The sequence below is a fragment of the Oryctolagus cuniculus genome, chromosome 1, assembly GCF_964237555.1.
Source record: "Oryctolagus cuniculus chromosome 1, mOryCun1.1, whole genome shotgun sequence".
NCBI classification, from domain to species: domain Eukaryota; kingdom Metazoa; phylum Chordata; class Mammalia; order Lagomorpha; family Leporidae; genus Oryctolagus; species Oryctolagus cuniculus.
Window position 1 is genome coordinate 7,020,919 of NC_091432.1, and position 10,347 is coordinate 7,031,265.

Sequence of the window (10,347 nt, forward strand, 5' to 3'; positions counted from 1 at the left end):
GGGCCGGAGGCGCGGCGGGGCTCAGGGAGCAGAACCCGGAGAGGGTGGGGCCGGGAGCGCGCTTTCGTCACGGAGGGGGCGGGGCGCACTGTACGCGAGAGGGGCGGGCGAGGTCGCTCAGTGGCCGCAGGGGCGGGGCAAGCGTATGAAAATGAGAGGGTGGGGCGAGCGGGAGCCCGGGATATCTGCATATGGATAAGGGGCGGGGCCTAAGCTCCCCCTGCAAGGGGGAGGCGCTGCCCCTGTCTCTCCCCTTCCCCCAAGACGACACCCACGGGCGCTTGAGCCGCAGACGCGGTGTCCCCACCAAGCAGCGTGGCCCAAGGCGGGAGAAGCAGACCTCAGACGCGCGGGGCGCCCCGGATTGCGAGTCCCGGGAAAGCAGGGCCGATAGGACGCGGTCGGCGACAGCTCAAGGTCACTGCGGTGACCGAGTGAAGGTCACGGGGAGGGGCGGGGCCACGTGCGTCCGCCTCCCGCGGCTGCCACGCACTGGCTCACGCACTTGCAGGGACTTTCATTTCTCGCACATGCAGACTCTTTTATTGCTTTCGGGCTCGAGTTCTACACATTCGGGCTCGGGGTCGGGCTGGGGGCCGGGGAGGGCGAGGGCGGGCCGCCCCTCCTGAGCCGGGCGGTGTGTGTCTCAGTTCACCGAGACCTGGAACCTCTTGCTCCGGCGCCTCTTGAGCCCTTCGATGTATCGCTTCAGCTCCTTGGTCAGGAAGTGCTCCCTGCCGATGTCCCGCCGGTAGCCTGGGAGGAGGGCGGGGCTCAGCCCGGGGCCGTGAGTCCCGGCCGGGACTCCTCACCCGCGGCCGCCCATGGCGGGACCGCGAGGACTCTGGGGCCTGGGTCTGTCTGGGGGCGCCTGGGCTCTCCAAGGCGCTGGGCGTTAAGGGGGAGAGGGATGGGGGCCAGCAGGTTTGGGGACACCCACTCTTGAGCCCTCAGCTGGCCACTTGGCCAGCTGGACACACCTAGCAGCTGCGGGACTAGTTCGCCCAGGTACCCCACTGACTCTCCCTAGCCCCGCCCCCGGGGAGGGACCCCAGGCCACCGTGGCTGTCATCCCGCCTCCCCCCACCCCGTTGGGTCCCCGCCAGCTCGGCCCCTCAACTTTGAACTTGTGTGGGGCTCGGGGGTCTGCCGGGGCCTGGAGCACAGCCTGCAACACCCCGCGGAATCCACCAGAACCTTTTGCGGGCGCTGGTGGCGTCGGGGGCTCACTGTGGAGGGCCTTGGTGAGGATCTCCAGGGCTTCGTTCTCCATGAGTTCCACCAGGGGCAGCGGCAGCTGGAGGGGCAGAGGGGAGGCTCAGACGCCCAGGGACCCAGCCCTGCCCACTGCCCTGCTGCCCTACTCCTGCGGCCACCCCGCCCTTCCCACTCCCTCCAACCCTGTTCTGCTGCTCTGTCCAGTAGGCTCGGTGGGGGGTGTGCCTGGAGACACGTGGAACCGACACCAGTGAAGACTCTAGGAGGAGAGAGAAGAGGGTTGTGGGTAATGGAGGGAAGCTGGGTGACTGGCGCTTAGCAGGAGCCCCTCTCCAGAGGTGGTTACACCTGTTACCGGTGGCTACACCTGTTACCGGTCTGATCTCTGACGTCAAAGGGGGAGGGGCTGGCGTTGTGGCACAGCAGGTTAAGCCGCCACCTATAATGCCAGCATCCCTTATGGGCAAGGGTCTGCTGCACTTCCAATCCAGCTGCCCGCTAATGAGCCTGGGGAAACACAGGAAGATGGCCCGAGGGCTTGGGCCCCTGCACCCACGTGGGAGACCCAGAGGAAGCCATCCCAGCCATCTGGGGAGTGAACCGGAGGACGGAAGATCTCTCTCCTCTCTCTGTCCCTCCTTCTGTATGTATATATTTAAAAAAAAAAAAAAAACAAATCTTTACAAAAAAAGAAAGCATATGGCATCTATACATAAATAAATGTTAAGAAATACTAAAAAAATAAATAAATTGGAGGGGAAGGCACAGAGAAGGCGGATGCAAGTCCCAAACAGTGGCAGATGCTTAAAAACCGCAGCCCACACCCAGCAGTCGCGTCCACGGGGCAAATCCTCACCCAAGGATGAAGTCCCCCCTCGCCCTGCCCGCCGCCGGCCGATGTCCGGAGCAGGATCGCCGGTAGGGGGCGCTCCAGGAACGTCCGGCCGCTCCGCCCGAGGCAAGGCCGGCGCCGGGAATCCCGAGAACCTGGGTGCCCCACGCGTCCCACCCGCCCCCGGGATTGGGGGCTCCTGCCAGGCCCGCCACCCGGCGAGGCCGCACTGACCCGTCGTGGTCCTGGACTCGTCGCCCTCCTCCAAGCAGCTTTCCAGGGAGCTTTCGCGGCGCAGCTCCTGCTCCAGCGCCTCGGACTCGACGCTGGCCCCGTCGGGCTGGGCGGCCCCCTGCTCGCCCAGCTCCCACCGGCTCTCCAGCCAGGCGGCCGCCGCGTGGCGCACGGCTCCGCCCTCGTCGAAGCTCTCGCAGAGCTCGGCCAGCGGCAGGTTCAGCTGCGACTGCGACAGCGTGGCCGTGGTCCACAGGTTCCGGATGTCGTCCTGAGGGCTCGCCCGGCCGGAGCTCCGGCGCTCCTGAGGCTTGACCGACACCTGCGGACCACACACAGCGAGGGGAGCCCGGGGCGTCTGGGTCGGGGCTCCGTCGCGCTGGGGGGCCCGGGAGGGGGTGCTGGGAGCAGCCGGGGTGGGGGGCCGACGGGGTCAGGGGCCCGGGAAGCAAGCCTCACTTTGAAAGGCTTCTCCTCCATGGTGCTGCCCCCAACGGACCCAGCCGCCTCAGGCCTCTCGGGGTCACGCTCCAGGACGTGGGGAGTGATGGGGGTCTCGCGCCGGCAGAGTTCCAACCGCAGCCCCCACCCTGGCTGCCGGTGCCCTTCTCCACCCCTCGCCCCCCACCTCGGTGTCTGTGCGGAGGCGGGAGATACGCACAGCCCATTGCGGGGCTGACCCAACCGACGGACCCTCCCCGGGCGCCCCCAGGCAAAGACTCAGGGCGTCGGCCTAGGGGTCCTGGCCGGACGTGCCCCTGTGGTGGCCCGAGGAAAGCACCCCGCTCCCCCGAGCGCGCACGCCCGCTGCGGTGCAGACCGGTTCCCTTTATTGGTTGCAGGCTTTGAGGCACAGTCGTGAGGCGCTGTGAGGGACAGGCCCGGTCCGGGCAGCGACACAGAAATGGGTGGCAGTGAGGAATGCGCCAGGGGCGAGGGGCGGCGGGCAGGCACCCCGCGGCCGCCACCCCAGGCTTCGGCGGCGGCGGCGTCGGAAGCGGGCTCTTTGGTCCAAGAAGCCAAGCATGCCGGGAAAGGGGCTGGAACGGAGCCGGAGGAGAGGCCCGGGCCGGGGGTCCCGCCCCTACACCTGCACGCCATTGTCCCGGGCACGCCCGGGGCCCCGGGGCCGCGCAGGCCGCCTTGGGGGGTTGGGGCGGCGGCGCCCCCGCGGCGCGCGGGGCTGCGCGAAGCCGCGCTCGCTCTGCGTGTCCGAGGACTCGTCGATGAAGGCCAGGTTCTCGCTGGGGTAGTCCAGGGCGGAGGCCGTGGGCGGGGACGGCGTCTCGGGCTTCTCCTCCCGTGCGGGCGCGGGCGCGGGCGCGGGGGACGGGGGCTTGCTGACCGGCTGCGCGAGGCAGGGCGGTGGGGGCAGCAGGGGCCGCTCCTTCTCCGGCGGTGCGGTGGGCCCGACTCGCTGGGTCACCCGCGCCGTCACCGTGCCGGTCCAGCTGGCAGCCTGCGCCGTGAGGCCGCCCATCTGCGTGGGGAGGAGAAGCAGTCCTAGCCCGGCGGGGTCTGGACCGCGGGTCCCCAACGGGCCCGCCCCTTCCCGGGCCGGCCATCGGGCCTCTTGGCCACGTGGTCCTGGGGGCAGCCTCTCTGGAGGCCATGGCGTTTACCGCAGCTCTCCCTCGGGCACCCCACCCGGGGCCTGGCAAAGGGCAGGTCCCCCGTACAATGTGAATTTCGGATAAATAATACCGTTTTTGTAATACTAAGGTGCCCCATGCTATTGCATGGGCCGTACGCACACGGAAAGATTAACTAGCTGTTGGCCTGAAATTCACGCTTAACGGGCAATACGTCACCCGGAAACCTGTCTGCGTTCGCCAGTTAGAGCACCCGCAGGGGCTCAGGGCTGTCCCTAGACGCCCCTACGGTGCGTGCAAGGGAGACGGATGGTCAGCACGCTTCGGGCGGGGGGCGCAGGGAGCGCCACGAGGCAGTAGTGCGCAGGCGCGGCGCCACCACCCCCGCCCCCCGGGAGGGGCGCATACCTCTGCCCGAGTTCGCCGGGACACCACTCGCAACCAGTTCCCGATGGTGGTGAGCACCGAGGCGAAGTAGGCCAGGCCGAGCAGGATCCAGAACCACACCAGCGGCTGGTAGGCTGGAGAGTCCTGCCGGGGGTCAGCGCCTGGGACGCGCCAGGAAAGGCGGGAAGAAGTTGACCGCGGGCGACAAGAGTGTGAGCCGCCCTGGTCCCCTGCCCCTCTCCCCAGCTCTTCGGTTGGGGGGACAGTGGGTCCGTGCTGGAGAAAGGGAAGTGTGCATGAAGAGTGTGCAAGGTAAGAGCGCGTGGAAGCATGCATGGGACACAGGCGTGCAGGAGCGAGATGGTGCATCCGTATGGGTGTGGGGGTTGGAGCACCCGCCTGGCTGCATGGACAGCCCATGGCATTTGGAGGGACGGGAGCTAGGTAGATGGGGAGGCGCGAGCCCGGGGACGGCGGCCTCACCGGCCACATAGTCGCCGAAGCCCACAGTGGTGAGCGTCACTATGACAAAGTAGATGGCTTCCAGCTTGCTCCACTCCTCCATGTAGCAGAACACGAAGGTGGGCGTGAGGACAAAGAGCAGGCAGCCGATGAGCAGAAACAGCATCGCCGACAGCACTCGCACCAGCTCCGGGGGCACGTGCCACTTCTGCAGGGAGGGCGGTAGGCGGGGCCGGGCAGCCGCTGCCCGCCCTCGCTCCCACACCCCACCCCCGCTCCCGGGAGCTCCGGGTCCCTCGGTAAAGGGTTTTATAGAGCCCAGGGCAAGGGCTCACCAGGAAGACCGCTTCGATGTGACCGATGCCACGGCGCAGGGAGGAACCCAGCCGGTCCCCGACCCCCGCCAGCAGGATCCCGAACAGCGGGATCCCCACCAGCGCATAGAAGATGCAGAAGAGGCGCCCAGCGTCGGTGCGGAGGGCTGCGTTGCCGTAACCTGGGCAGGGAAGTGGGGCAAGAGCTCGAGGGCCTGGCACGCCCTATCTCTCCCTGCACCTCCTCCCTCCTCCCCTCCCAGGGGGCCCCTTGCCCGGCCACCCCCACAGCCCCCAGGCCCCGTCCTCTCCCACACCGATGGTGGTGATTATGGTGCCTGAGAAAAAGAAGGCGCTGCCCAGGTCCCAGGCCGAGTGGCTGCTGTTACTGGACGAGTTGGTCTCTGGGTCCGCGCCCCCTCCCAGGGCGCCGGCCACCTCCTGCGGGACAAGGCGCAGAGGGAGAGCCTCAGGCTTCCTTCTAGTCTCCGTGACTCCCAGCCCCGCCCTCTCCGGGAGGAGTGCCTTATGGCACACTGGGCAGCCAGACGCACCTGCAGGCTGCCCCGGGGGACCTCCACCATGGTCTATAAACACATACGGCCCCCCGGCCCCGCCCAGCAGACGTCCACGCTTCCAGGAGCAGGGTCCCTAGGACCAGCTGCCTGGGTTCAGATCTTGGTGCTGTGTGACCCTGGGCAAGTTTTTTTTTTTTTTTTTTCATTCTCTAGTGGCAGGTGCCTCACAGACACGTTGGGAAGTGTTAAAGCTCTTGTAACAGCGTTAAGCGCTGAACTTGTTAAATACCTTCCCATGGTGGGGCATACTCTGTGGTCTCCAGCTTTGCACAGACCCCGCCCTCCCACTGCCCCTAATGATGCTGACTCTGTCTCTCGCTGGAGACATCCAAGTTCAGGAGCTTCCTCCAGGAAGAGCTGCATGCGCACGCACACACGCACACGCACATGCACACCCTAGCCTGATGAGGTCCCAGCCAAAGCTCAGTGGACATTAATACCAGAGTGAGAGGCTGTGTGTCTGTCCCTCTCTCTTTCATCTCGCACAGCCTGTGGGTCCTGGCGGGCAGGGGGATGTGTTTAGAGAGTGCTTGCAGGGAGGGGGTCCTGCCCAAGGGCCCTCCCCCTAGCAGCAGAGCCAGTGCAGAAGGTGAGAAACACCTCTCCCCTCTCTGACCGCAGTCCTCATTAGCAAGACCCAGATTAATTTCCGGAACGTGATGGCGGCGCCAAGCGCCCTGGCTGCTGCCGTCTGTGGCACAGAGCTGACCTCACCAGCCCAGCACACGCCCCTTTTTCAGGCTGGTCTCAAACCTCCGGCTGCCCAGTCTTCTCCCCCAGGGGCCCCAGTTTGCCCACGCAAGGCACAGCAGCCTTCCTGCCACATCTTCCGATAGGTTTCCACTTCCTGTACAGAGCTTTTTTTTTTTTTTTAATAAAAGCAAGAAGTGAAGTGTCTGATGAAAAGCGATTTCATTTTTATTTTTGCAACACTTTTTCCAATAAATTCACTCCTGAGGGTGCAAAAAGCCCTTCGTCATCCTGTGTGTTCTAATTTTTGCTTCAAGTGACTGGACATCTGCCACCTTCGGAGTCTGCACAGCCCTGGAGCTCCCCGGCTCGGCCGCCTCTGTCCGTGCTGTTTCTCTCCCTGGCAGTCCCCGGCCCCCCCGTCTCCACCCTGGGCTCACTTCCATCAGCAGCTCTTCCCAAAAGCCCCTGCAGCTCCCTCCATGTCCCCAGCACCCAGCCCAGGCCCAGCATGCAATGGGTGCTGAACAGAGAGGGAGGGAACAAGGCTCCCTCTCCACCACACAGGAACTACAGTGATTCGTCCATGTGCTGCGCCCTCCCCTGGAGGGCAAGGCCTCCCTGCACCTGTTCCCTGGGGTCCCACACAGTGCGGCACGGCACACCTAGCACGCAGTAGGCCCACATTGGCTGCATGACTGACTAACCCAGGGAATGGAAGAGAAATTAAGCAGAGGTCTGCCACCCTTCTGGGTTCCTGCCCCGTGCTCTTCTTTCTTATCCAGGGAAAAACCCACTCCGGTTCTGAAGATAAAGTAGGTCAGGTTGCCGCCCTTCCTCCCTGGGCCCTGTGGTGTGGTCAGCCACTCTCTGCCCAGACCTCTCCGAACCACAGCCGTGGGGCTTTCTGGAAACGTCGGGTCGCCTGTGTCCCGGCCCCACCCCGAGTCTCTGTCCCCTTGGGAATCACATGGAAAATGGAGGCCCCTCCCTCCACGAACGACAGGCAGGGGACAGGGGACTAGGGGTGCTCTTTGAGGGGGGTCGCAAGTATTCATTTATTACAGGCACAGCTTGCACATGTCTTTTATGGCAACGTCTCAGAAAGCAGAGAGCCACAGAGGGGCTCACCTGACTGTACCCCAAAAGGCTGAGGCCCGCACTTTTGGTCCTCATTCGACCGAGGCTGGCAGAAAGTGGCTCAGGCAGCCGGCTGCATTTCCCCCCACCCCCAGCTCGCCCACCTGGGAGGAGGGGACTCCTCCTCCTCACCCCCCACCCCGCGCCTCCACACTGGCAGAGGGGGCGCACCCCAGCCCAGCACACGCTCGGCGTGGGGAGCGTTCAGTGTGGCTGGGCTTCTCCAAGGCATCTGTGATCCAAGGAACCAGTGGGGGCAGGGATGCCGGTTTTAACAGAGTGAAAGATTACACCGGACCTGCTTGTATATCAAAAGGCACCGGTTGTTCAGCTGACACTCACGGGTCAGCTGGGCGGCCTGCACTTTATCTGGAAACCTGGGCAGGTGAGTCAGAGCGGGCAGAGGTCACGCATCCCCCAGGCTCCCGCCACGCCTCCCTCCCTTCCTCTCCCCTTCATCCAGCCCCCAGCACACACGGAAAGAGACACTCTGGGAACACAGTCCCTGGCCGGCTCAACAAGGAAAACAAATGACCCCAGGGCGAGAAACACAGTAGCAGACAGCCTCTGTCTGCGCCCCCTCCACCACCCCTCGGGGATGCTGCCCACGGCCCCCTGGCCTGCAGTTAGTGGGGGGGGGGCTCTGGCGCCCACGCACCTTGATGAAGAGCCCCAGCTGCTGCTGGCTCACACACGGGTGGGCCCTCAGGAACTTCTCGCTGAGCTCACCCAGTTCCCTCTGGGCCTGCTGCTCGTGGGGCTGCTCCAGCGCCCGGAACACCAGGGCGCCCAGCACCAAGTACAGCAGGACCAGCGCCAGCAACGCCAGCAGCGTGGTGCTGCGCATGGCGCGCCCAGGTGCAGGGCCGGCTCCACTGCCCACCTGGGGAGCCGGGCCAGGGGGCTCCTGCGGAGTGGCGGTCACTGCGGGCAGAACCAGGGGTGCTGGGGTCAGTAAGCTGGCCCGAGACCCCACATCCACCCTCGGTCCTTGCCCTGCTGCCCACAACTCCGAGGCTGGACGCTGGGCTGGGGCGCACCCAGCCCCCTCCCCCGACCTCCCCCTTACCTGCCCGGGAACTCCAAGGTAGGAGAAGAGAGGAGGGCACCGGGTAGGGAGGGGAAGGCGGACGGGAGGGGGAAATAGTGGCCGAGCCTGTCTAGGGAGAGGCAGGGAGAGCCAGGGAATGCGGGAGGCCTGGCGGGGGCGTGCGGGACCCGCCTTCCGGGAGGAGGCAACAGGGGCGCCGAGGGAAACTCGAGGAGAGGTCGGTAGCGCAGGGCGAGACCGGGGCTGGCGGGTCCATCCCCCCGCTCGCCGCTGCGGCATCTTGGCCGCGTCTCCCTCCCGCGTCTGCCTCTCCGCCCGGAGCCTCCCGCGTCCCCTGCGCCCCGCTGGGCTTTCGAGGAAGCCAGGGGCAGGTCCCGGCTGCAGCCCAGAGGAGAGCCGGGAGCGGGAGGAAGGGCACTCGGTTTCCAGGAGGAGCGGGGCGCGGAGCGGGAGGGCCGGGCCGCTGCAGCAGCCCCCGGGACGGCTGTCAGCCTTTGCGAGATCGGGAGGCGGCGCCCACGCGCACGCTGGCCCCGCCACGCTTCGCCACGCGCGGGCACAAAGGGCTGCGCGCCCACGCTCCACCCTGTGACTGCAGGCGCCGCGCCGGCCGGACTGCATGCACGCAGCCCCGCGCACTCCCGCACACTGCGGCGGGGCACTTCGCGGCACTACCGGCTCCACGGGCGCGCCGGCCAGGCAGAAGCATCCTGGACCCGGCACGCACGTGTGCGCTCACGGAGCCCGCGCGCCGCGCCTGCCGCCGACACCGCGCACCCGCCTCTCTCTCTCCCACCGCCTCCCCCGCGTCCTCACGCCGACGCCTCGGAGCGTGACGGGCGGCGGGACGCGCTGTCACCCCGCTCCAGGAGGCGCCCACGAGCCCGAGGTGGGCGCCCCCGCTCAGGAGGCCGCCCCGGTCCCCGCGTCCTCTCCGCACTTACTGTCGGCCCCGCTGCGGCTGCGGCCCGGACTCCCGCGCGGCCTCGCCGGTGCCGGCTGGGCCGCGGAGGCGGCGGCGGCAGCAGGGGCGGAGCGGGCGGCCGCCGGGGCTGGGACCCCCCCTCCCGGCGCCGAAGCCCCCTCCTCCCGCGTTTAACCCTTCCCGCGCCGCGCCTTCTTCCGTGCCGCGCCCTCGCCGCCGGCGCCGGCACCCCGAAGCTCTTTTACCTGCGCCCGCCGGGTTCCCCGGTCCCAGCCGGTGGGGAGCAGAAGGTGGTGGAGCAGCCGGAGAGGATTCGCCGCTGGGTCCGACCTCCTAGCCTCGGCCGGGACCCCCAGTGGGCGAGCGGCACGCCCCGGTCCGGGCAGCCCACGTCTCCGGCGGGCACCGCGTTCATCTCCTGGCATCTTCCAGGCCATTACAGGATCGGGAAAGGCCCTCATCTCCCCGCCCCTGGGGACCGCCTGGCACTTGGGCCCAGCACTCATGAGGGAGGGGCCCCCGCGGGACAGCAGGGTGGGGGGACTTCGCCGAGGCCGCCCGGAATCGGCCGCCCGGGGACCGGGCGCCAGCACCTCCATGCCCGGGAGTCCGCCCCAGGGGCCTGGGCTGGAGCTGCCTGCGGATTCGAGCGGGAACTGGTGCCAGCATTCCCTCCTCACCACCAGAACCGCAAACCTTGGCCCTCCTGAGCCGCCCCGCCCCTCCCGGCTCCCCAAAAACCCTCCTCTTGCCTCTTTCGGTCCCGGGGTCCTGGGGCGCTCTCATGGTGGGCTCCACCGCTGACCACCGCCTACCTGTAAGGGGCCTGGAGAGGTGCCAAGCCCTCTGCAGTCTCCTTTGGCGGCCTCCAGGAGAAAGGCGACATCACTTCGGGTGCTGAGCGTTAAAGAGCTCAGGGCTTAT

General features: G+C 67.1%; 2 protein-coding genes across 7 annotated transcripts; both read right to left on the bottom strand.

Moving 5' to 3' along the window:
• Positions 1 to 520: 520 nt before the first annotated feature.
• On the bottom strand, positions 521 to 2,964 carry CATSPERZ (catsper channel auxiliary subunit zeta). Of its 3 annotated transcripts, none has more exons than XM_008253908.4 (5): positions 2,744 to 2,964; positions 2,285 to 2,606; positions 1,401 to 1,477; positions 1,231 to 1,297; positions 521 to 756 (listed from the first exon to the last, which is right to left on the bottom strand). In XM_008253908.4, the coding sequence occupies exons 1-5, from the start codon at positions 2,762 to 2,764 to the stop codon at positions 647 to 649; spliced, it is 597 nt and encodes a 198-aa protein (XP_008252130.3). In that variant the 5' UTR covers positions 2,765 to 2,964; the 3' UTR covers positions 521 to 646. The 3 variants fall into 3 exon arrangements, with proteins under 3 accessions (XP_008252130.3, XP_008252129.3, XP_008252128.3); XM_008253907.4 differs by having other exon boundaries at positions 1,198 to 1,297; XM_008253906.4 differs by having other exon boundaries at positions 1,121 to 1,297.
• Positions 2,965 to 3,092: 128 nt separating this feature from the next.
• Positions 3,093 to 10,262, bottom strand: KCNK4 (potassium two pore domain channel subfamily K member 4). Of its 4 annotated transcripts, none has more exons than XM_051833111.2 (7): positions 9,669 to 10,262; positions 8,106 to 8,371; positions 5,357 to 5,480; positions 5,061 to 5,221; positions 4,747 to 4,933; positions 4,285 to 4,424; positions 3,093 to 3,764 (listed from the first exon to the last, which is right to left on the bottom strand). In XM_051833111.2, the coding sequence occupies exons 2-7, from the start codon at positions 8,292 to 8,294 to the stop codon at positions 3,369 to 3,371; spliced, it is 1,197 nt and encodes a 398-aa protein (XP_051689071.2). In that variant the 5' UTR covers positions 8,295 to 8,371; positions 9,669 to 10,262; the 3' UTR covers positions 3,093 to 3,368. The 4 variants fall into 4 exon arrangements, with proteins under 4 accessions (XP_051689071.2, XP_069925149.1, XP_051689068.2 ...); XM_070069048.1 differs by lacking the exon at positions 9,669 to 10,262 and adding an exon at positions 9,443 to 9,600 and having other exon boundaries at positions 4,747 to 4,822; XM_051833108.2 differs by lacking the exon at positions 9,669 to 10,262 and adding an exon at positions 9,443 to 9,599.
• Between the last annotated feature and the right edge of the window lie 85 nt (positions 10,263 to 10,347).

What these genes read in the sequence shown, in the direction of transcription:
- CATSPERZ (XM_008253906.4), bottom strand. Translation starts at nt 2,764, where the DNA reads ATGGAGGAGAAGCCTTTCAAA. An exon ending in GGACAGAGCAGCAGAACAGG is followed by an intron (nt 1,298 to 1,400) that starts GTTGGAGGGAGT and finishes CTGCCCCTCCAG; the next exon opens with CTGCCGCTGCCCCTGGTGGA. An exon ending in GAGCCCCACACAAGTTCAAA is followed by an intron (nt 757 to 1,120) that starts GTTGAGGGGCCG and finishes CCCTCCTCCCAG; the next exon opens with GCTACCGGCGGGACATCGGC.
- KCNK4 (XM_051833108.2), bottom strand. An exon ending in AGCTGGGGCTCTTCATCAAG is followed by an intron (nt 5,481 to 8,105) that starts GTGCGTGGGCGC and finishes CTTGTCCCGCAG; the next exon opens with GAGGTGGCCGGCGCCCTGGG. An exon ending in CCCGGCGAACTCGGGCAGAG is followed by an intron (nt 3,765 to 4,284) that starts GTATGCGCCCCT and finishes CTCCCCACGCAG; the next exon opens with ATGGGCGGCCTCACGGCGCA.